At 36.2% G+C, this 26369-nt stretch overlaps 2 protein-coding genes across 3 annotated transcripts; one reads left to right on the top strand and one right to left on the bottom strand.

The window, feature by feature from the left end:
- Positions 1-4257: 4257 nt before the first annotated feature.
- LOC117917497 (putative ubiquitin-like-specific protease 1B) lies at positions 4258-5654 on the bottom strand. Its single transcript, XM_034833796.1, has 5 exons — positions 5587-5654; positions 5385-5495; positions 5041-5276; positions 4871-4946; positions 4258-4782 (listed from the first exon to the last, which is right to left on the bottom strand). Exons 1-5 carry the CDS (start codon positions 5644-5646, stop codon positions 4684-4686), a joined length of 582 nt encoding a protein of 193 aa, XP_034689687.1. The 5' UTR covers positions 5647-5654; the 3' UTR covers positions 4258-4683.
- Positions 5655-13480: 7826 nt separating this feature from the next.
- LOC117917442 (ethylene-responsive transcription factor-like protein At4g13040) lies at positions 13481-25975 on the top strand. Of its 2 annotated transcripts, none has more exons than XM_034833729.1 (7): positions 13481-13790; positions 15430-15485; positions 15847-15977; positions 18846-18915; positions 22947-23127; positions 25254-25375; positions 25468-25975. In XM_034833729.1, exons 2-7 carry the CDS (start codon positions 15443-15445, stop codon positions 25602-25604), a joined length of 684 nt encoding a protein of 227 aa, XP_034689620.1. In that variant the 5' UTR covers positions 13481-13790; positions 15430-15442; the 3' UTR covers positions 25605-25975. The 2 variants fall into 2 exon arrangements, with proteins under 2 accessions (XP_034689620.1, XP_034689619.1); XM_034833728.1 differs by having other exon boundaries at positions 13484-13790; positions 18846-18930.
- Positions 25976-26369: the final 394 nt, after the last annotated feature.

Here is a 26369-nt window from a genome sequence, read left to right as displayed (position 1 = left end):
GGTTTGTATCGCTTGTGTGGTTTGTGACTGATTTTTATGTTGTAATTGCATACACATGCACACAGAATCCATCAGAGATTCTACTGGTACTAAAAAAATGATATTAGAGTTTGCGCCAGTGCACAACAGATATTCATCAAAGTTAAGATTGGCGAAGATTTCAGTGCTATGGTTTGAGAAGATCCAATGAAAAGGTTTGTAGAATGATGGAGAATTTGAAGGCAAGGCAACACAAAAAGAAAAAAATAAGGAAAAAAAGGAAGAAAAAAAATGGAGATTGAGCGTTGAAAAGTTAGAATCTTCCAACTTTGACTAGGGGGAGATTTAAATTATGAGACTGGAAGGTAAAGGTCAGAACATATGCCCTTGAGGGCTGATCAAGTGACAAGGGTTAGGGTGGAGAGGTGGGAGGTTCCAAGTTCAAGCCCCAACAAGGACCAAAAATAGATATCTTACCTGTTGAAAAATGATCTAGAATGCATGATACAATTGCAAAAGAGGTTTTTTTGGTTGAAGACCATAAATAGAATATTATCCATCCCTACTATTGGTCTTTGTTATGACTTTCACTTATCAATCCCAATTTAAATGCAAACATTTTTGGAAGCCTGATACTTAAGCATAATTCTTTTTGCTAATGGTATAAGGTTGGTCTCTGCTTAGGAATGGCTGGATCATTAATGGTCCTTCTAAAGAATAAAATAGCAAATTGAGATTGTTATGCTGTGGGTTACTCCTTCCTTGGACAAAAACTTATGGATAAACAAGCTTTAAATAGTTTGGATAGATAGGATAAGGTGGTGCCTTTTGAGTTCCATTTCATTTTTTCTAGGTTGTTTTGGAGGTTGACTTCTGTTGAATGTGGCCTTTGTTGCATAATAAATGGCCAGTTTGAAGAAGAGTGAGCTATATAGGAAATAGGAAATGCTATACAGGAACTATTTGAACTCATACGTGTCTCATTTATCTATGGCAATCAATCAAGCATTGCATGCATATAGAATTCATTATGGACGTGGATGTCTCGACTTTTGTGCATGTCCAACCACACCTTGTGCAAACAACTGAATGGGTAAATATTCATATATTCTAACCAAAACGGACATTTGAGGTGAATTTTTTTTTCTTAGATTTCTATCATCTACATGACAAGCCTAAATGTGATGTGTTATAGGTTCGACTGTGGTATCCTTGCACCTAAAGTTCATGGAATTTTGGAATGGGGCGACCTTAACTACTTCAGTGGCAGAGGTTAGAGCTGGTTTACATCCTAATTGTTTTGTTTTTTTTTTTTTTTTAAAAAAAAAACAGTATGAACTAAGTTTTTCCCATTTCTGTAGGACAAGCTGAACATGTCAGACTCCAGCTAGTTGTGGAACTATTGCTCAATGAACGCAACACTGTTAGAGATAAAATTATGGGCCTCTGTCATTTTTGACTTTATGGTTGATGATAAGTTTTTTTTCCTATCTGATGCTACTTACCATATAAAGCAATACTTGATTGTAGTTTGTCCACAAATGACTGAATTCATATCCTGTTATGTGATGATGTGATTTTGTTCCCATTCTAAACCATTATTTATGTTCTATATTTATTGTATCTTATTAATTATACAACATCCCATTGTAACAGTGACAGTATGGGTGATGCTGAATGTCAGGACTTTATGTACACCAATGGGCAACGCGTAAGGGAAAGAAAGACTGCATGGTGATGCTGTTGCTATAGCTTACGAGAGGGAGTAATATCAGAATGAGTCATATGTTATCCTTTTTGTTCGGATTGTATGAAGCAAACTTGGTTTACCATATGATCAAATTAGGGTTGTTCATTAATGTGAAATATTGTATATGAAAGGGAGTAGGAAAGGAGTTGTTCATTATTCTGGGCATCTTATGTCAATGTCATAGGTAGGTTGGAGGTTTCTTTGTTTGTTGACTATATTAGAAACATTTTGCTGATGTACAAATTCCAAGGACTATGTTTGTGTTTTGTTTTATACAGGAAATCCTAATAGAGATAAGGCATTTGTTGCATATCCTTTCAATTTTTTAGATTGGCATGTGCTGAGATAATTCTTTGTTACATATCACGATTTTTTTTTTCTTTTAGTTAATAAAAATCTGATAAAATCGTCTAATGAAAAATAAAGACAAAAGTTATAACAGGGTTCCAAAATGCTTTTGCATGTTGCTCATGTTTTGCTTCCAACAATCTACAGGTTGTGATAGGAAAATAAATATATGTTACCAAACCTCAAAAAAAGTGGTTTACATGATCACATTCCATATCCAACCACAACCATTTCAAAATGTAGATGAAATACCAAAATGGGAAAACAACTGTTTACTTAAATAAATAGTCACAACAAAATATTGACAAAGAACAACATTTCTCGAATGTCCAGTTAGGTAGTACATGAGGTACATTAAGGTAGTACCTCATGGTCTTAAGGTAGTACTATGTCCATTAAGATAGTACCTTAAATTTATGATGATTACATAAGCTATCGAATGAGTAACCACGAATAAATATAATAATGGCATGGTGGGTAATATGTAATACAATGAACTAATTCTGAGTTAAATCACAGAAGAGCATCATTTCTCCAAGGTGCCTTAAGGTAGTACCTTAGGTACATTAAGGTAGTACCTCATGTGCATTAAGGTAGTACCTCATGTGCATTAAGGTAGTACCTTACATTTTTTATGATTACATAAGCTACCGAATGAGTGAGCAATAAGAATATAATAATGGCATGTTGTAATATGTAATGCAATGAACTAATTCTGAGTTAAATCACAGAAGAGCATCATTTCTCCAAGGTGCCTTAAGGTAGTACCTTAGGTACATTAAGGTAGTACCTCATGTGCATTAAGGTAGTACCTCATGTGCATTAAGGTAGTACCTTACATTTTTTATGATTACATAAGCTACCGAATGAGTGAGCAATAAGAATATAATAATGGCATGTTGTAATATGTAATGCAATGAACTAATTCTGAGTTAAATCACAGAAGAGCATCATTTCTCCAAGGTGCCTTAAGGTAGTACCTTAGGTACATTAAGGTAGTACCTCATGTGCATTAAGGTAGTACCTCATGTGCATTAAGGTAGTACCTTACATTTTTTATGATTACATAAGCTATCGAATGAGTGAGCAATAAGAATATAATAATGGCATGTTGTAATATGTAATGCAATGAACTAATTCTGAGTTAAATCACAGAAGAGCAACATTTCTCCAATGTTCCTTAAGGTAGTACCTTAGGTACATTAAGGTAGTACCTCATGTGCATTAAGGTAGTACCTCATGTGCATTAAGGTAGTACCTTACATTTATTATGATTACATAAGCTACCGAATGAGTGAGCAATAAGAATATAATAATGGCATGTTGTAATATGTAATGCAATGAACTAATTCTGAGTTAAATCACAGAAGAGCAACATTTCTCCAATGTTCCTTAAGGTAGTACATGAGATACATTAATGTAGTACCAGGGTCATTACGGTAGTACATCATGATCATTAAGGTAGTACCTTAAATTTCTGATGATTACATAAGCTACCAAATGAGTGAGCAATAAGAATATAATAATGGCATGTTGTAATATGTAATGCAATGAACTAATTCTGAGTTAAATCACAGAAGAGCAACATTTCTCCAATGTTCCTTAAGGTAGTACATGAGGTACATTAATGTAGTACATCAGGGTCATTACGGTAGTACATCATGATCATTAAGGTAGTACCTTAAATTTCTGATGATTACATAAGCTACCTTAATGATCATGAGAAATTTCAGGTACTACCTTAATGCACATAAGTACTATCTTAATGGTCTTAAGGTACTACCTTAATGTACTAGGTACTACTTAATGTAGGTACTACCTAGGTACTAATGTACCTCAGGTACTACCTTAACGCACCTGTGAGAAATGTAGCCATTATGTGGCTTCGGATTTTTATTAGTTAATTTCATTACCTATTGCAGCATGACACTACCATAAACAATATTCGATAACCTGTTTATAATGTAGTAAATCAAACCAAACAAACCTCCCAACTTACCAATAACATTAACAGAAGATGCTATGTAAAAGCTTACACAATAACTACATATGAAAGGAAAGCCGTGAAACAAATTGCTAATGTCAGTATAGAAGGATAAACTGAAACTGCATCAGTGTACAAACAAATAGGATACAGTCTATGTTTGTTGTTTCTTATGAAATTAGTACCATACCCCATAATAAACCTATCACTTTGGATCACATCTTACAATCACAGTTGTTGTCCAATCAGTCGCCAATACAACACTGACCAACACCATTAACTATAATAAAAGAACAAATACTGAGTGTTGTCCATGTTCCTACTCCCTTCCTTTACAATATTGAAGGAAAAATGAACAGCCCTATTACATTGCGGTTACTGCATCCCATATGCTCCAGCAGTAGCATTAGCAGGTACTCTTCTTTTCCCTTACACGTTGGTCATTCTTGTACATAAAGTCCTCATATTCAGCATAACCCAACTGCCACTGTTACAAGTGGAACAAATCACATCAGCACACAACATGATATGAATTAATAAATTTTTGGACAAACTACAATCAACCCTTGGTCATTTTGGTACGTAGCAGCAGATAGGAAGAAACTTATCATGAACTATGAAGTCACAAATGACATGCGGCCATAATTGTATCTCTGACACTGTTGCGTTCATTGAGCACTAGTTGCAGCACTAGCTGGAGTCTGTACATGTTCGTCTTGTCCTACGCAAATGGGAAAAAATTATTCCATGCGGTTGGGAAAAAAACAAAGAAAAACAGTCCAAGTTTGACAGTGTAAACCAACTCTAACCACTGCCACTGAAGTAGTTAAGGTCGCCCCATTCCAAAATTCCATGAACTTTAGTGCAAGGATACCACAGTCGAACCTATAACACATCAGAAATGTGTTAGATGATAGATATCTGATAAATCAAATTATTTAGAAATGTTTCTTTTCGTTGGAATATCTGAATGCTTTACCCATTCAGCTGTTGGAGAAGGTGTGGTTGGACATGCACAAAACTTGAGACATCCACATCCATATGGATTCTATATGCATGCAGTGCTTTGTGGAGTGCCATTGATAATCGTCGTGTTGCAGCACTGATGTTGTTGCCCCGCCTTAGGGGCAATGACGAAAGTATCTCAACTCTTCCAGCTGCAAAATTAACAACATGCACGTGCCAGTGATTATTCTCGCAAACCGGGATGAACATCTGCATAACAATTCAAGAGTTATTAGCTTTTATGTCATTACTTTATAGTCATTCCCAATACCCTTGCATTTATTACTATGGAATTGAACTTTAGATATGTTCATTTACCATGTCACATGAACTAAGATCATGGCCCAATGTGTCAGGATCCAGATACATAGCGCATCTTTCCAGGATGACTTGCGTGGTTGCATTAGATTTGAGGTTGCTTAGAACAACCTGTTCAAAAGGGTGAGGTGAATCAATACAAACATCAATATCTACTCTTCTAGTTGCAAACCAAGTGAATTTAGGATATTAGAGGGCTAACCGAGAACGAAGGCTCAAAAAAATGTGCGCGAGGTGGTGGTGCTTGTTGTCTATTCATCATGCGAGAGACAATCGCAACATCTGTCAAAGTTGTGTAAAATAACATATTTTACAACCTCCATCAACACTTTATCGATTCAAATGACTTATTAATTGTGAATTTAGTAAGGCATAAGGATAAGTAACCTACCATTGAATTAACCCACCGCCTGCATTTAGACAAGAAAGTTCCTCCGTCTAATGTACATCCCATACATGTCGCACAAAATCTCACTACAATGACATGAAAGTAAATTTTCATTATGATGTACAGTTATTGACCTATAAAATGATTATAAAAATGAGTTTAGAATCTTAAGTGTACCTAGGATCACCCATTCAGCAAAGCATAATCTGCTACTACCCGATCTGCATGAGGTATTTTTGGGAATTGTTTTACACATTGGGCGACAAACGGACTTTTGCAACGGGAGGACGCTTGACAATCCTCTTAGCGGTCTGCTTATATTCTTCATTGATGAAGGTTTAGGGGCTTGGGTGCCACTCCCACCGCGTCTTCACCTTCTTCCGCATCCTCTACTGTCACTTCAGCTGGAAGGGATGCCTGTGCCTGAGACTGTGGGACCAGTGGCTCGGAATAAGTGGGAGCTGGTGATGGTCCCATTCCAACTGGTGAATGAGGGGTTGGTACGAGGCTGTCTTCTGGTTCAATTTCTCAGCTATGGCTGCCTCACTGGTGTTGGCCGCAATGGTTGATCTTTAGTGTGGTGCTCTGTGATGGGCAAGGGACGGAAGAATTCCCCTCTGATCCACCGGCCCGGCAACGTAATGCACCCACATCCCGACCAAAGACAAAGCTATCTAAGCATAGTCTCTGATGTCTCACTGATGCGGGCTTCAATAACCTGTTATAAAGGAACAAAAAATATTATAGCATAGTATTGTATGGAGTCTGTATGGAAAACATGTATGAGTGGTTAGTGGCTATGCAATACCTCTGTAGCATCGTCACCGGCTGTGGAGGTTGAGGCTACTGATGGTAGCATATGTCAGGTGTGCTTTGTGGCTGTTCCTGTGCTGCACAATGCACCATCAGTTGAATTAGAGAAGCAACAAATTGGGACTGACTTGAATAAGCTACTATGGTCATTTTACTATTACGAAAAGCTATGTTCATTTATAGCATACATCCACATGCCCATATCCACCGAAAGTTGATATTTCAGCCGCTAAGCGGCGCTTTATGACATCGTCACTCCATGCAGCAGCAAGCGGCCTGGTCACTCAACAATAACTGATGGCATATAGAAGAATGCCATATAAAAGAGCTGTACAAGGGTAGTATACGAAACAATAAGCATTAAATTATGGAATTGTAGTAACAATGAGTTTAAAATAAAATGTAAACAAAGTTGAACCTAATTGCAGAATACTGTGTACCCTTGACTGTACCTGGAGGAACATGAGGCAGCCTCGGATGTAAGTAGGCTGCTTTGCCGATATTCCTTAATGCCGTCCTCTAAGTGTTGCAGCAGAAACTTAGCCCAATTCATTTGGACACCAAGATCAGAATCCCATATGGTGTCCATAGGTCATGGCTTCCTTCAAGTTTGGAATTAGGTGCCAGCAGAGTGGCACAAGAAAAAATTAAAATGATTTTAAAAAATCATCACCAACAGGCAGATTGTCAAGGTTTTGCTCCAAAACCTGAGAGTGTATGTGCGGTTGGAGGGCCTGTTCTCTTAACAATAACCAAGTCTTCCCCGGTGTTAGGGATGCCCATGACTTGGCTGACATGTTGTTCATTAACATTGACAGCACTGCCAGTTGCCATTTTAAGCCTGTGGTAAGTAAAGTCATATTGAGATATGAGCCACCCGCACAGCTCATATCTCAGCTCTCGACAGGCAAATTTTAACAGGCCCCAAATCCATATCTGTGATGGCTTGGTGTTTTTCTGGTGGTAAGCGCGCAATCACAGTGATGAATTTCCTTCCAGAACACCGGGACTTTGGGAGCTTTTCCTACAATTAAAATTAAATATTGGTCAGTGATAGGAAAATATAATATATGGAAATATGCATTAAAGGTGAAATTGAAGATTCAATGCATTGTTGAATGAAATCCGTGTTGCCGACATCTGCACATGTTGCAGGGACATGTTCTTCTTTTCCTCCTTTCTGTTGCCATGCCTAGAATAATGGAAGCGTAATTAATTAAACCTGCAAAGTAAGAACTGTTAGCGTACAGTTGTGGCTGGTATTGGACAAGCCATGAAGAAGTGTGGTGAAAAATAAATTTTCTTAGAGTGCATGGGAACACAAATGATGCCACTCATTCAAAGTATTTATTTTCAGATAATTAAATGATGCCACCAAATGATACATGGGAACACAACTGCAGTATGGTTAAAATGGCTTAAGCAATGTATCTTAGCAAATACATGGGATTTGAGTAAATACCATTAAAACAAGATGTGGTGCAAACATAGTTCGGACTTTGTGAAAGAACTGAATCAGCAGAGAATATAATGTAACTCAATGAACATTGCAGGTGAATGGAAAGGCACAAACATTCAAATAGTAACGATGATTGGGTGACAACCAGTTAGTTGGAATAGAGTAATACAAAATCAGCATAATGCAATAAGTAGACAAATATGCATTTAAGGCAAAGGATTTTTGCAGGTTTTTCTATTGTGGCCGGACATATGACAACGAGAGCAATAAACAGTTCGTTTATCTTGAAATTGAGACTCAATGCGCTTCTTCCTTGGCCTTCCGGGAGGGCGCTTTGTATGTGGAGGCTTTAGCGAGAAGAACACCTCCCCGGTGATAGATCGAACCAAACCATCATCGTCCACAGTAGGCATGTCATGGGTCTCTATGCCGGAGAAAGAACCCCATATATCAACTCTTGCATTGGGTATTGTAGCAATCATCGACGAAATCAGTAACATTTTGACCAATGGAAATAATGACGGCTGTGGCATGCTCACAAGGGATTCCAACATTTGCCAACCCCTACAAGTGCATGTACGGTTCAGAATGTCTACATTTAACAAGGCTCTCCCGATACATACCCAAATACTCCATTCTTGAACGGTGTGACTGGATACACTGCACCCTTTGCAATATTTTCCTGCACTTAGCTTCAATTTTTGGCCCTATACACCCTTTCCAATTCTTTGACTCTTCTTCATGCTTCACAAGCATAGAAGCTAACTTGGACATGTGCTCCAATAAAAAGTTACAAATAGAGTGATGTCTTTCAATCCGTAACCAAGCATTAAATGACTCGGCAAGATTCGTAGTCATTTTATCCATCTTTGTTTTGGGAATTTTGACATGGCCCAATGGTGCGGCGCATTTTCTTCAACCCATATGGCTAAAGCCTCGTTGTATTTTTTAGTTCAAACATGGAAACATTATAATCATGTTCTAACCTTCCATACGCAATGCTATCTAGGAATTGCAATGCATTTTCTTTACCCTTATTCCCTCGTGTGTTATGCTTGGACAAGAAACTACTAAAATTCTCCTTCAGGTGACGGTAGCAATAAGCATGGTTTTCAATGCCAAACACCTCAGGGACACTACGAAGCAAAGCGGGATGTCTATCTGATATAATAATAACTTCCTTGTTTCCCACAACTATCTTCAGTTTTTCCAAGAACCATAACCAATCTTCATAATTTTCCGAGCTCATCACTCCAAAGGCTAAGGGGAACATGGAGTCATTAGCATCGTAGCCGGTGGCTGAAAATAGAGCACCGCCATAAGGCCCACTCATATGGGCCGAATCAATTGCAATGATTGGTCGACACCCCTTTACAAACCTTCGATAGATATTGAATGAGCAACAAAAAGCTTCTCAAAATGGTCGTCATTGGAATAACTCAACTCAACACTCGATCCCGGATTTGTTGCAAGCATTCTTTCACACATCCATGGCAACAATTTGTAATAATTCTTGGGTTGTCCATAAATGCGCTCCTTAGCCTTCTCCTTCATTTGCCATGCTTGTAGGTAAGTTAACTGGATGCCATGTTGCCTTACAAAGTCCTTACAAATTTGGCGTGGTTGGTATTCAGGAGTAGATCGAATGACATCATCAATGACCAACGATGCACGAGTGGATCTCACTAAAGGCTGAGACAAGACAACATCTTCCAAGCAATGGTTATGCACATTTCGGAATGTGTGTACTTGAACAATGTTTGAATCCCCTATTGCACGCGCAGTGATTTTCCAAGGACAATCTTCAATTGTGCATACTACGGTCATGTGTTTCGGACTATTCCTTTTGTAAGAATATCGAAATTTTCCAGCCAAAGACATCAAATAGATTGCATCTCGAAACTCCGACGCATTTGGGAAGGTATGTCCACTACCTACAATTGAATGTTCGAACCGGCTTGGTTGAAGTTGAACGGTATTTGTCATAGCACATCTTTGGGAAAACCCAAATGACTGAATTGTGGGCGACTCATTAGAGATGTGTAATGGGGGCTCGCCAATAGAGGAAACATGAGCTGTGTTTGAAGCAACAATGGGGGTTGGGGCACTGCAAAAAACATAAAGAAAGAATTTGATCCTCCATCAATCTAAGTGTGAAAAGCAATTATACAAAAGGGAACATTATTGTGGAAGGACATTAGGTACTAGTAGGGGAAATGAGGTCATCACCACATTCAGTACACTGGGAGATGTAGACATGACAAAACATGTCGTTGAATTTGAACATATTGACTATGTCGCCATCATTATGCAGTGGTAATAGACATGATGGGTCAAACTTGACTGTGAATTCCAATTTAATGGAATTGGAATCCAAGTTCAGTTGACCACATACTTTTGAAACGAATTCAGATTGTGAGATATTCTTGCTAACAACACTGCAATTGGTCCGACCTCCCTTATATTCGACGGACCCAACAGCAGTCTTAACAAGCTCACCACCTTCATGAATGTAACAAAACATCTCCTCTTCCATTTCCTTATTGACATAAAGATTTGTTAAAAACAATACAACAACGAAAGATTGAGGAATTATGCATGTTGATTCCAAAGACTTTAAGGTTCAAACATGCTAATTGGCCGATGCAAACAAGTAGTGTGCAAGTCCAACTACGGTAGTACCTAAGGATATCTAACCTAGTACTTAAAGATTACTAAGGTTAGACCTAAGGTTAATTAAGATAGTACCTATGGTACAGTCTCAAGTAAAGGTAAGTGGAACCAACTGAGCAGAGTAGTTAATGTATGTGGAAGTGAATACAATTTAATTTATGCATGACTTGAAAACAGCCTGTAGGTCCTATGTTTGACAAAGTGAACCCCATTGGGTTAACAATAAAGAAACTTTTATTCACATTTGAATTATTTGAATATTAAAAAATGAAGTTTCCAGTCGTCACACAGCTTGTACCCAAGGTTGGCTCAGGTAGTACCTGATGTTGACTAACGCAGTACATACAGTCGATTAAGGTCATACATTCAGAAATAATGAGGTAGTACATAAGCTTAACTTACCAGTACAATAAGGTTAACCAACTGATCACCAAAAGAAACAATATATAGATAAAAATGCATTTCATCCATTCTGACCAGCATTCCCTATTTTCTATTTATGTTATGAAGGGAATTAAACCAATGTATGGATACCAATAGTTCCTATATAGCCTTTCCTATTACCATCTTCTAAAACGGATCTCTGAATCAATATCAATTACTAATCAACAAGAACATTAACATATAGTAACCATACACATGTAACTATATGTTTGAAGAAATGGGACGTGATTTGAAACTATACATATAAACAAAAACAAAATACACAACGAAAACTTTAGCACCCATCAACCATCAATATCACAAAAACCCAAAAAACTGAGTAATTTGGAACAACTTTCCCATCTAAAAATCACCATTTCTTAAGAACTTTTTTCGCTCTCAAAATGAAAACTTCATCCCGAAAAATGTTCCCTTTTGGTCATCCACTGCATAGCTCAATCCAAAAACACAATCCAATAAATGGGTTTCACTAAAAATGCATTGTTTCCCAATACCCAAAAACACCACTGGGAAAAAAAAATTTCCTTTTTCGCTAATCAATTCAAAATATGTTTTTCTCAGTTCTAAACCAAAACCAAAACAAATGCCTTTTTCAACGAAACAATTTCCAACCCATATTCTTGCCTTCACTTTATATCAAAACAACAGAGTTGCGATAATTTGTCAATCCAAATAAAACAGTACAAAATCAGATTTGAAAAAGACGATGATGATTCATTACCAACAGATTTAAAATTTCAGTACCAACTCCTAAATGCCAACATTTGAGCCACGCCTGGTTCAGAAAAAACCCACACAAACAGCAGATTTTTCATGAATGAGAATGCGAATGCAAAACACGGAACGAATGGCTTACCTCGACAGAGAAAATCTAAGATGTGACAAATCGGATTAAGCCCTTCTCAACTGAAATCTGCTTCGCCTCGGTGACAGAGTGAAGAAATATGAGAGGGATGGGTATCAAATGAGAGAGAGGGGAGAAAGAACCCTCGGCTACACTATTTTTATGGGATTTTCTGCTTCGCCTTGGTGACCGAGTGAAGACAGATGAGAGGAATGGGTGCCAAAATGAGAGAGAGGGAAGAAAGAACGATCGGCTAGGGTTTTCTTGTGGGTACCAAATGAGAGAAAGGGAGGATGAACGGTCGGTCGCCCAGGGTGTTTTTATGGGAAGCTCAATATTTGATTTTGCACAAGACAACCGGTTCAGTTTCAGCCCGTGCTGAGATGGGTTGCTGATGTGGATACCTGGAGGGGCAATTTCGGTAGAAAAAATACAACCGGCTCATAGTGCATGAAACCCATATAAGTTTCCACATTGAAAATATTTTTCCTATTTCATAAACCTGGGTTCCAAAAACAATATTATTACCAAATTGGGCCATGAAAACACAACTTTCCCTTATCTTTTCAACACATTTACGACATAGAGCCTGTTTGCAACATCATTTAAAAATAGTTTTTAAAATTTTTTAATATTGTTTTACTGTTGTTTTTTTTAAAATAAAATGAAATAAAAAATAATTTTTTAATAATAAGGATCCGTTTGACCATATTTTTAAAACTTGTTTTTAAAAACTGTTTTTTATTCTTTAACTTAAAAGCAGTTTTTAAAAACAAGTTTAAAAAAACATGACCAAACAGATCTATATTTTCTTTTTATTTTAAAAAAATTAATAAAAATAACTCTTACTTATTTTCTAAATATTGCTCTCTATTTCATTTTATTTCTAAAAATTATTTACAAAAAACAATGATTAAACAAAATAAAAAAAATTTAAAAACAATTTTTTGTTTTTAAAAATAGAAAATTATTTTTAAATCACACGATTCAAACAAGTTGTAGGAATTATTTTCACCAATTTTTAAAAACAAAAGAAAAATATGGGTCTATTTGGATATATTTTTTAAGACTTGTTTTTTTAAGTTAAATAATAAAAAATAATTTTTAAAAACGAGTTTAGGAGAATTTCGTCCAACCAGCTCAATATTTATTTAATTTTTCAAAATTTGACAAAATCATTCGATAAGTTTTTCATAAAAAATGATTAAAGAGACTGATTGATATATATATATATATATTTAGAATGCTCGAAAAAATAACATTATTTTAGTAAGTGATGTTTATTAAATAATATTATTGAGAGACTTTTGTAGCATGACTTGGTGATAGATAAGTGAAGGGCAAAAAGGTAAATTGAAGGGGGCCATAAAAAACCTAGGACGTGTTTGTCCTAGATGCGATATAAGAAGGGCGTAATTGGAAATGAAGAAGCTAAAGTACATAGTAGCGCATACGTTGCCTTTCTCAATTCAACCCTTCTCTCTCGCTTTGTTTTTTTGTTAATTCTCTCTCTACCATTACCACCACCACCACCTTCCTCTCTCTCTCTCCAAACAGGACATAATGAGATGATGAGAAATAACAACAAAAGGTGGTAGATGCATGAGCAACAATCTCTCTTTCTCTCTCTCTACAGCCTCACAACACCACCACCTTCCCTTTTTTCTTCACTACCCCTTCAGATTTCACCCCAACTCCCTCTGATTCTCCTCGGTTTCTACGCTCCCACAACCACCGTCACCGTCACCACCATCACCACCACCACCCTTGTCTCTCCCCTCTCAGGTACCCACCTACTCCTCTCACTTCAAAATGGTTGCCTTCTGCTTCTCTCTTTTCCCCTCTCTGATGCTCTTCTTGCTGTCCAATTGGTGGCTTGTAGTGGGACTCATAAAAAAGGCATTTTGCTTTCATGGGTTTGATGTTGTGCTTGTTTGGCTATGTGGGTTTCTCTTGATTTTTGTGTTGTGACTTTGTATTTGGAGTTCGGTCTTGTGGTTGGGCTTGTTTTTCTTGTTTTTGGCTCTCCGTTTTTGTGAAAGGTGGTAGGTTGGTGGGGTTGACTTGTTTTTCAAGGACTGAGATTGGAAAATTCTTCGCAAGCAAGGCTTTGGGTGTTTGTGTTACTGTCTTTGAGTTCCAATTCCAGTTGGCAGGATGAGTGAATTGGGGTTAGTTTATGCAATTCGTGAATGGGGTGTTTGGCTCCCAGAAAATGCAGAAATTTTTATGGGGTTTAAGGTTTTGTCACCCTGCTCCCCAACCCACGAATGCTCTGTAATTTTCAAGAATTTTGAATACAGATTTGCCCGAAAGGGAGAGGATATAATCGTTTTATGGAAGCTTTTGGGTGTTTGTACTAGTTTTTTTGTCTTCTTATTCCCATATGGACTGGTTTATATAATATTGGTATCAATGCCTTTTATTCTTCTGGCCCTTTTGCTAAATGGCATACTGAATCCGAACTGCTCATGTCTTTCGACACAGCTTTAAAGGGAAACTACTGTTAGGCTTCTAGCTATGTTTTCTGATATGGCTTGAGTTTGGTATGCATTGCTGCTTTTCTTTGTCATGAAAATCCCTGAATGCTCGTGAATGTTAGTATACCTCTTGTTTGTTTTGGCGAATTGAGATGCTCCGGGTGGTAGGAATTGGAGTTAAATATGCCTTGTTCAGTGATGAGCAGCACAGGGTTTTCATTAACCTGATGAGCTGCAATATCTTTATAAACAGTACTTCAGAAATCTACAGCTCATATTGCTATAACGGTTTTGAAAATGACCTACATGATTTCTTATTCGGGAACAGTTTTTGGTGTATGATCATAATTTGCCTCCACCAACCTTATCTGCATGATGCTATACCTGATTGGGTTTTCCATCACTGCCTAACTTCACTTTTGATGCACAATTCTCCTAATTGCCCGTATGTTCTGCTAAATCAAGGAAGTTATCTCTTCTGGATGTATGGCTTCGCCGTCAATAGGTAGTTCTCTCATTGACCCACATTTTTATCTAAATCAAGGAATTTATCTCACCCAATCATCCATCTACTGAAGCAAAGTAAATGCGTTTTTAATGCGGGTATCTGGTGATCTAGTAATGCAATTAAAGTCACAAGGGTACCACGTCTTTTTTATTCGATAGACAATCATGTCTTTCCTCATTCTCCCTTTGTTTATCCTCGAAAGATAATTTTGTTTACTTATCCACTGGTGTTATTTCTGTAATTATCTAGCATGGTTCTGTTCTTTATTTTCTTTTTTACATTTTTAAGTATTAAAATGGTAATATTTCATTGCACGATAGTTTTAAGAGTTGTTCCTGTGCTTCATATGAATCTTGCTTTCGCATGCCTTTCTGTTGTAATTGTTTATAATTCCTTAAGGCCATCAACTTAACCATTGTGCATTCTTATTACGAAGGTTGGGGTGAACCATGGTGAGCTTAAGGAGGCGCAAAAACCTGGGACTTTGTGCTGGTACACATACTATGAATTTTAGTTTTTGCGACATGATGAAGTGCTTTTTGAATTGTCCCCTTAATGAGTGGTTAAACTCTCTTAATATTAGAAATAATAAGATTCATGGGAAATATTGTTTATGGGTTTACCCAGCATGGGCATAAGAAGCTGGCATTCTCAGCCTGTTTCCTGGAAATGGCTTCTTAGAAAGAACAAAGAAGTGATTTTCTGTCATCTTGTAGATTGTTATCAAAAAGCATGTGTACTGTTGCTGATGCAAAGAACAGGAGAAGTTGGGGGTTTTGCCATTCAAGAGTCTATTTTATTAATTTTATTGTGTTTGTCAACTGTGCTTAACATATCAAAGGGGTCTTTGTAGGACGCGCTTCTTTTCTAGCTCCACTTCCTAAGTTTTCTGAGAATGGTAATGCTCCTGTTAATCATGTCCAACCGGCAAGACCATTCAGTGTGCATCCTGTGCCTTCTGATGATGCTAAACAACCAATAGTGGTAAGTACGGATTCTTATAGTTCTATTCCTGTTCATTTTATTACATCCTCTCCGATCTTTCCTGCTAATCTATCTTGCATTTTGTTAACATGCGTCACATATGTTAACATCATTAAGGTTTTTACATAAATCTGTTCATTGTGTGCCATCAAATGATACTTTTAGTCGATTGTAAGCTACTGAGGGAACATTTAGATGTCCCATGGAAAGTGAATTGGTCGTATTGTGGTAAGGGAGAACAGCTTGTACTTTTCCATTGAGTAATGCTTTGTAGGGAGTTTTCATTCCCATCTAAAGATATTTAGTACCATAGGCTTGCCCGCTCTTTGCATATAACCTCAAAAATAACATCTGCACTTGGATGGCTGGTTTAGATAAAATCTTGTAGCAGATAATCAAGTTTCAGGAGTATTATCATTTTTAATTTAGGCCTAATGCGAAAAAAAATAATATAACTTGAAAACTGTAACCTTCATATTATTACCACACCTCGACATTAACTGGCTTGTACAAGGAATGGTGATTAATCTTCTCTGAATGCATGGAATGTAATCATTATAATTTGATTTTGTGCTTGTTCAATGAATGCATTGGAGTTCCATGTTATCTCATTATTTATTTTTTTGGAGTTATCTCTTGGAAGCTTTACCAGCACTTGATTTGCTCATTTTTACTAGATTTGAGATTCTTCTAATCTACATATGCATGTCAGTTACCTAATTTTAAAACTTTTCCTTGCTCTTTGCTTGATTGCATCTTATCTCTCAGAATATGGGTTTGTCATTACTAAAATTTGTGAAGTTGGACTGGATTGGAGTGGTGATTGAGATGTGGAAGTTGTGAAGCTGTGTGGCTTTATTAATTTCTCCCCCATTATTCTTCCATTATTTTATTTTAGCTAAATTTTCCCTTTTATCTTGTGGGGTTGGGTGGGCAGAATTTGAAACTAACACATCAATGAGAGACTGTATAAGCTTATTGGATTTCTGTAGCACCATCTCATTTGTTTTGTCATTATCCAAGATCTCATTTAAAAGGTCTCAGGATTAAAAGGGGTGGATAGCCAATCTGCCAATACAGAATTGAATTAAGTAAATTTCAGTTGAATTTGAAGAGAATTTTAGAGAACATCAGTAGGAGTGGAGGATTACCAAAATACAGAGGGCTATTCAGAAGAACCGTAAAAACAAGAGCTGATATTTGCAAAACCTTCACTGGAGCCTTATTTGTTTGATGTAGTAAGGGGAGTGCATAGGTCAACAGCATTCTTCCTGTCGCCTATGATCAAGATTCATTTTTTATGGGAAGGCCCTGAAGAAAATTGGTATATTTTTATGAATCTGCATACATGTATTAGGGTGTTTCCTCAGCAATCCAAAAGGAAAGAAATTGGGCACTTGGACTTTTCACTTGTCCGTACTGAATACTAATAGAAATTAAGACTTTTATTTAGGGTATGATGTACAATATTTTAATCCTGTCAGATAATGTTCTGATTTCCCTTGAAAACGAATTTTCTTTGTTGTTGTTGCATAGCATTTTTTATGCAATCTCGCGTAGGGGAGGGAGTTGTTTTTTGTTTTTTTTTCTTCTTGTCTTTGCCTTTTGGTGCATTTGTAGGTACTTTGGCACTTCCTTGCTTGGCTCTATTAATTATACCCTTGCTTGCCTTGAAAAAAAAAAAGAAAAAGAAAAAACCAAAAAATAATTGCACTTAGGATGCAATCTTTATTTATTTATTTATTTATTCAAAGTCTAAAATGTGCATTATTTTATGTTCTGCGTTGCTTCATATTTGTGTTTGTGTGGGCATCCCATCTATGCATAAGCATGAATAGATGCATGATTAAGTAATTTATGATTATCATCTGTGATTGTTGAGGTAGTTTGTTCATGGTGTATCACGCACTTTCTTTTATTGAAGGTAGGAGAGGTAAATCTCCATCCTGAAAAGAGGTTGGGTGTCTCCATTCTGTGAAAGATTCTCTTCTTATTTGAACACTCACACATGGTCATGCACTCACACACACAAAGAATTGTATTTATAGTTTCTATGTGTAGTCCCTCATTTCTAAGGTGAATGAGGTTCAGGTTAACTTGATGAAAAAATAGGAGAGTATCCAACTGTAATAATTATAGTTTCTTTTCTAGATTTCCTTATACTTGATGGGCTTTTATAAGTTCAATCTGAATTTTCCAAGGTAGGAAAGTCATCAATGCATGTCATGAGAGTGCAATTCAAAATATGATGAATCTTTGGGTGCTGGCCTTTGGCAAGTCTAGTTCGAAGTGGGTTGGACATTGTTGGCCAGAAAGAAGGCTGATTATATAGACATGGCTTTTGATAGGCTAGAATGACACATCAGCATTGAGTCTCCAATCCTAAAAATTTCGGATGCAATTGATCATAACCAATGGTTAAACAACCATATACTATATTATCTGGTTTTATCAATTGGATAAAACAACAAAGAGTCCTATTGCACTATTCCTTCTCTCTCTCTCTCTCTCTCTCTCTCTCTCTCTCTCTATATATATATATATATATATATATAATGTATGTATGTGTATATTCTCCTTGGCCATTGATGTAAAAAACTGAGGCGCATTAAATTAATTGTTTCTTTAATGCAATGGTAGCCAGTCCTATTGCACTATTCCTGCTCTCTCTCTCTCTCTCTCTCTCTCTCTCTCTATATATATATATATATATAATGTATGTATGTTTATATTCTCCTTGGCCATTGCTGTAAAAAACTGAGGCGCATTAAATTAATTGTTTCTTTAATGCAATGGTAGCCAGTGAGATGCATGTGAACCATCTTATAATTTACACTTACATTTATATTAGTCGATGTTGTCTCCCAGGTAAATTCCGCGAAAGTAGGTCCTGGATCCTCGAATGTATCTGGTTCTAGCTCATCAAAAGAGCAGCATAGTAAGCCATTTTCAGGTTTGTCTTCCTATAGAATTGTTTTTATTACATTTAAATCATTTTGACCTTGTGTACTCAAAATTATCTATCAATAACCTCTATTATGACCTATGACATCTTTCCTCTGATTTTGTTTTCACTTACTTCTTTGTAACTGTCACATTGAAGAAGAAAAAAGAACTGTGGATGTCCATGCATACACACAAAAACTGTTTTTATTTAGTCTTTACAGATTGTTGGCGTAATATGATGGAAGCAGAGATTTTAAAAGGCAAAACCTGGGGACAATTAGAGAAAGGGCCACAGTACTACACTTGAATATGCCTGCAAACTTGGGGATCTCATTCTTTGAAATCATCTAACACCCACTAGATTGAAAATGCTGGTTTTACACTTAAAACAGTATTCTGTTATGGAATCATATCAGTCACAATCTTGCAATCCAACAGTGGCCTTTAATTGCTTTTCATGTTTGGACTTTTGGATTGCTTATTATTAGGAGATAGAAATGATATCTTGCAAGACATGCTATGACAATAAGAGAAGAACTTTAGGTATTGAGGATGTTCGAATGCAGATGATATGTTTAATTCAGAGATCATGTTTGTGAATGCTTTACTCAAGAGAAATCAGAAATATGGTCGCCTCAGGTTTATGAATGATGTAAAACCCTTACATTCAATTAATTTTTTGCCTGGTAGTAACATCAATTACTCCTCATCCAAAGTAGTAGCAAATCTGTGACTCTTTTTCAAAACTTATATCTACTGTGTTGGCTGTTTAAGAGAAAACCGAAGTCTTGATCCAAAAATCCTAGTTTTCTTTTACTTCCTTTGGCTTAAGATACCAACTATTCCTTGATTAAGCTTGGTCTTCGGAAAACCAATTGCTAAAGAGCAAGGACTAATCACTGCCTCGGGAAGTTAATTGGTTTGAACTGGAGCATAGTTCTTAGAAAATTTTGATTAAGCTCCAAATTTGTTGAATTAGAACCTAATTGAAAGTAATTGCAACATCTTATCAGCACCTACATAAGGCAGGTGTCAAAGTCAATCATGGATATCAAGTTCACTATTTTGGATGAATTCATGACATGCTTTAACAGTAATAAAAAGATCAAGCACTCTTGCAATTGGTTGATTATTCCAATCCAAAACTTCATTGATTTACAATCTAGTGGTAGCTGATATGGAAGGTCTCCTTAATTGCATAGATCTCATCTCATCATCATAGTTTACAGCAAGTTTAGATGCAGATGCACTCCTGTTTACATGATTGGCCTCTTTAAGCAGTATTCTCTATCCTGGAAACACCTTTCTTTGTCTTTCCTATTTAATTTAATCATCATGTGAGTTTCATACAAGTTGGTGTGCTTCATAGTCTGCATCCTTTTATCATGCAATGTGACCAGATCAAAATTCTGGCTTTAGCAATAGCCATGATAATGGACACTCTGTTTAGATTTCCTCTTCACAAACCATTGTTGAAGTTGGGATTTTACTGAATAGGTTTAGTAGCCTCTGCTTATGAGCATGAACATTTTATCAATTTACCGTGCGGATCCTTTTCTTATTTGTTTAGAGTTTGTTGCGAAGTTGTCATCAGTTTTTGGTTTGTTTTCTTAGCTTGCTGATTGTATAATGATCATGGATAGATGCTCTTATTTTGCTTCCTTAATACCTTATCCAGAGTTCCAGGAAATCGAGATCCATGATCAGCAACTACCATCTGAACAGGTCCAACCTAGCTATATGTTTGTGTCTGACCTAACATTTTCAAAGGAATTGTGTCAAACCATCAGGCTTTGTTTGGATCTTCCTTTGGGCGGGAACTCAAAATCCCCATACCTCCTTTATTTAATTAATTTTTTAAGAATTTCAAAATTATCCTCATTTTTAATTAAAAAATCATTTTTAAAATGTAGTTTCCAAACATAAAATTCAATGGCATAACAAAAGTAACGACTTCTACTTCTACTACCTAATGTAGAAGTCAAATGCTATCCCAAACAAGCCTTTCACAAGTTTTCCTAAATGATTCCAAAAGAGCAATCATGGTGTCCTGGAAGGTTCATTAAATATGAAGCACCTTCCCATATAAGCTCAAAAAGGGTTTCCGCAATTTGCAAACATTTTTAAAACCGAAGGCACTTTTATTAGAATCATCCAAACAGATAGAAACTACTAGTGGATCTAAAAATGAGCTTTTGCCTTCTAAAAACTCAATCTAAACAGGGTCTTGGAATTGAAAATCCTTTGTTCCAATGAATCTGAAGATAATCCTGTTATCCCTTCCAAGGTCAAAACATCAGAGAACATCATCATGTATCATCTGAATATGGTGGTTTAGTTTGAGAATGAAACCAAACCAAGAATAGGATTGCCTCTAAGATCATGCATACTGGGTGAAGCAGCTGAAATGAATATCTTACAGGATGAACACATCTCTCAAACGTATTCTAAACAACAAATAGATTAAGCTTCAAGATAAGTGGATGGCATTATGGTTTGTCGTAGAAGCACGTGACACAAATCAAACCTTCCTCTAGGATTTTGATTAATAAGGTTAATCTGTTGTTTCCAGCTGCAATACTTGGAGATTTACTATGCATGAACCCATCAAAAGTTAATATTTTTGTGTGGATGATGCTGATGCAAATGGGAGTAATTATTAGCAAACAAAGTAACATAATAGAATAATGATAAAGAAAAAAAAATGGAACAAGCAAACATGACTCGAGTTTTGTTTATGGGTTGTCAAATTCTATACAGGAATGAAAGAAAGGGGTAAACTGAAAAAGCTTGGAGATAGAAATCAATTAAAGTAAAATTGGTTCTATTTGTAATCAAAGATATCTCATATTCCATATCCCAGGAACCTTTTGTACAGGAAAGAAAGTAAGGCCCTAGTATCACATAAGCATACTCCAATAAAACATGCTTCTAGCAGATACGTTTTCCTAGAAATACAACTTTTATCTTCACTCTCTCTGTATACTCCCAGTGTACTGAGATTGTGCCCATTGTTGCTAGGCACTCTTTAATCTATCCTGTTTGCCTATCCAAAAAAAAAAAAGAAGAAAGAAAAAAGAAAAAGAGGATTTTCCTAGGACAGCAAGTAATAGAGAAAGTAAGGTTGTGATTCATAAATAATAAAGAAACAGACTCTAAAAGGAAACTAACGCATAGAATCTTCTAAACAAGCTTCTGGTCTAGACTCTCCCGTATTCTTCCCCATAAGATTTGAAGTATTATAGACCTAAAGGGCATGCAATGGAGCTCAGGTGTAGTGTCCAGTGCTTCTGGATAAGTGTTTGACAGTGGACCATGTGATTAGTAGGCTTTGGTTTATTTCCAGTGGATGTGTGTGGCATAATAAAATAGTAGTGGGTGGACCATCTCTTCCTTTATTGTCAGATGTTATTGGGTTTATAAGCATCAATTAGCATGGAGAAGAGCACTATGTTACATGGATGTACCAACACAGCAAAATCTTAGAAGCTTAGGAAACTGACATGGTGGGTGATGGTTATTCGTCTTTTGAACTTATCTTATTACAGGATGTTGTCAAGTGAATGAATATGTTGATTCCAAGAGGAAATGAGGTTAGCGCCACAGTATATATGACCAAATTGGCTAAAACTAAACTACAGAAGTTTTTGGATTAACCATATTGACATCAATAGTTAATTGTGAGAATGGAACTTCTCTTTAGATTTATAGAAATTAACACTCCTAAGTAAAATGCCTTCTTACCTCACCCTTCTAATTTAACATTCTTATCTTACTGCTACTATCAATCCATGTTGGTTACCTAATGGTGTTTACAAGGCAGATGTACAGGAAAACTTTGAATCCATACCAAGAATTTACACCAAGAATCTCTTTTAACTTAATTAATTATGTAGGATTGTTTATTTCTTGTCAGATCATCCAAGAAGCTACACTTTCTTGTGACTTTTTTTTTTTTTTTTTTTTTTTTTGATGCCTTTGTATATCTTTGTCTGACTAATGTTTTGGGTTTTATATTTGTAGGACAAGAAATTAAACGCAGAAAACGACACCGGAGAAAGCATTTTCAAGACCAGGAACCATGTGTAATGAGAGGTGTCTATTTCAAGAATATGAAATGGCAGGCAGCAATAAAAGTCGACAAGAAACAAATCCACTTAGGAACTGTTGGTTCACAGGAAGAAGCTGCCCATCTGTATGACAGGTATTTATAGTGAATTCCATCTTGCTTCTACCAATAGTTGGTACTTTTGACATACTGTTTGGGTTTTTATTAGCATTGCTAGTCTATGGTTGTTATATTACGATTAATTTCTGCAGAAACTTTGTTCAAAGGGTAAAAGTTCTTAATTGAAAGTTGCAGCTTGCAAAAATGTCTTTTTATTTGTCATGTATAAGCTGATTAAATGGAAGAAATATTCTCTTTTTTTTTTTTTTTTTCCTTTTGAGTGAAAAGGACACCTTTCCACTATATGTCTGTATGTGTGTTATTTCTTCTAACCGTCTCATCATTTGTTGTTACAAATATGTTTTGCTTTCTGCACTATAAGAGAAAGGCTTGTAACTGTGGTAAATGATTTGTTTTTTCATCCTGTATTTAACAAAAAAAAATCTAGTCGGGAGCATTTTTGTTGAACATAAGTAGATATTTTGATTGTATTGCAGAACACTGTCTGTAAATTGAACAAAGAAAAGGATGATAAAGGAATGTGCTTGTGTTTTTTGCCTGAAGAGCCATATAGTCTATTTCAGATCACTTTATAAGTTGCATTATAATTAATGCAACAAAAAATTCCCCATTAACATAACTCACAAAAACCTTACCCCTAGAATTGGGATTGACAAGATCTCCTTTTTTCCTATGTGCTTAATCTAGAGATTATCTGATAAGTAATTGGCCATCATGTCCCTTCTCAGTCTCAACTGCACTCTTTCTTTCTTTCTTTCCCTTTTTTTTTTTTTTTTTTTTTCACTTTTTAGCTGTTCTTTTGCCTTTTATTCAACTTGAAACATTTCTTTGTTTACACAGAAAATCCTTGCAATTTATTGGATCATTTACACCAAATTTGTACATGGTTAACTTATTTATAAGAGGCTCTATTTTGTTCAAGAGCTTCCACTAGAAAAGAAAATACCTGAGTGTGCTGGAACTGAACTTCAAGAAAGAATTTGCTAAAAATAGCCCTTAGTTATCAGCTTCAAACTCTGGTTCTACTTGATTTTCAAAGTCTAATTAACTAAAAAATTCACTGCAGGAATTATCTTAAATCAAGTGGAACTTTAGAATGGAAGAACATGGTAAAATGATGAAGAGGATTTATGAAAATATGTTGTCCAAAATCAATGATAAATGCAAACAAAGCTTTTGTTGACCAGCTTGACTACCTTAGACTTCCTCACTAGTTGATGTTTGTAACCTTCATCTTTCATCTGATTGGCTTCAAACTATCAATAGCAGTTTGGACTGGTCACTGGATTACAATGATATGTAATATTGGGTTCCGGGTTTTACTTAATGACTTGCACCATCCTAATGGATTTTTTAAGATTGAAATTTAAAGTAGTTTGATGTGTTTGTTAGGCTTTCTTTTTCTTTGATACACATGCAAAAAAATATTAGGAGATTCAAACCATAGGCATGTCCCAAATCCATATCAACCCCTCACAACATAAGATTTCGGGTGTTATGAACCATTTCTCTGGTGTCTTCCCAACAGTATGAGTTGATTCATCAAGTTTAATAAAAAACAAGGATTCACAAACAACTGATATGCCAATTGAACGAGATATAGTACAATACTTTGAAGAACAAAAAGGTGTATTTTTATGTGGATTGTGGATGGTAAAACGCCAAACTGCTAGATTATGCTTCCAAGAATCTTTTTATTATAACATTTTGCTAAGATGAGAATGAAAGTATAGTTACAGTAGACTTACACAACCAAATACCATAGAAAGAGCATCTCTAATCATGCAACCACCATTTGCATGTTTATTTTTGGTGTTTTCCTGAGCCATGGCAATCAACTGCCCACAAAGTAGAAAACCATTTTTCCTAATAGACTAGGGCTTCATGCTATGAGACTTTTGAAATGAATGGAGACGTTTAGAAGATGGGAAATACATAATACAGGATAATAAATCTGATTCAAAATAAAAAACGGCATCACCCATTTATCACATGAGCTCAACAATAGGGTGGGGATAAAGATTTTTGTCAGATGTATATGGACAATAGAAGGGGAAAAAATAGAGCATACCTTAATCTGTCAACTTAAAATGTGTTACAGTCATGTTTAATCTTGTTATTCCTCCTTGGTATATTTGCAGGGCTGCTTTTATGTGCGGGAGAGAGCCCAACTTCGAGCTTCCAGAGGAGGAGAAGGATGAACTTAGGCAGTTCAAATGGGAAGAGTTCTTGGAAATGACCCGTCGTGCAATCACTAACAAAAGTAATCTTTCTGTCTTGTGACTCACTATGAATGTCCTTAAAGAGTTTTGCCCCTAGATCTCTAAATGGAACTGCCTTAAACAAAAATTTCAGAACACAAGAGAAGGCTTGGGGCAGGGTTGCAGAAGCATTCTGAGCCTCCACAGCAGAATAGTGATGTGGAGGGCGATCAAGGCACAAATGGTTTCTCAGCTTCAGAAGATGTAGAGCCAGATACATCAGCCTCTTGAAAGATATGTGGTCTGGAAACAAGGCTAAACTGTCTGGGTTCAAACAGTAAAAAAGTCTTAGCTTCTCAGGCTCTTTGATTTTTTTTTTTGGTGTATAAAAGCCCCTATTTAGGGCAAATGATGATGGATTTGATTGTCAGATGGTAAGCAGATCCTTGGTAGTTTTGATCCAAATAAGGAGGTGAGTATAAGACCCAGTCAGAAGCACCATATTTCTCCATTCTATTACTCTCATGCTTCACTTCTTTTAAGGTGAATGCCTGAAGTGATTATTGTACTCCATATCCTTAAAATAGCTTTGTTTCCAAGATCTACAATAACTCTATGGCAAGCTTCTCAGTTTATATGCATCATTGTTTCTGTCCTCTTCACCATTTCTACCACACCACTCTCAGTTTGCTTCTCTGAACAAATACATCAGAATGATTTATGACATTTCTAAAATAGCTTCTATTTATTGAGCTACCAATTTTCCTTAAAGTTTAAGTTTACAAGATTTGGGTTCGGGTTCAATATGCATATAATGTTTTTTAACATCTTCTCTTACATGCATCCATACCTGCATGTGGAGAGCAAACATAGACAAAAAACTGCAAATTGTCCCTTACATGCGACCTTCTACCCACACGGAGAGAGCAAATAAAGACCAAGAACTGCAAATTGTCACTCACATGCAACTTCATATCTACATGTAAAGTTTAAACTTATAGGATTTGGGTTCATGTTTAATATGCATATAATACATTTTAACACCCTCTCTAACAT

The sequence above is a fragment of the Vitis riparia genome, chromosome 7 (genome assembly GCF_004353265.1).
Source record: "Vitis riparia cultivar Riparia Gloire de Montpellier isolate 1030 chromosome 7, EGFV_Vit.rip_1.0, whole genome shotgun sequence".
NCBI lineage: Eukaryota > Viridiplantae > Streptophyta > Magnoliopsida > Vitales > Vitaceae > Vitis > Vitis riparia.
The sequence above is the reverse complement of the archived record's forward strand: the minus strand, read 5'-3'. Positions and strand labels throughout refer to the sequence as shown.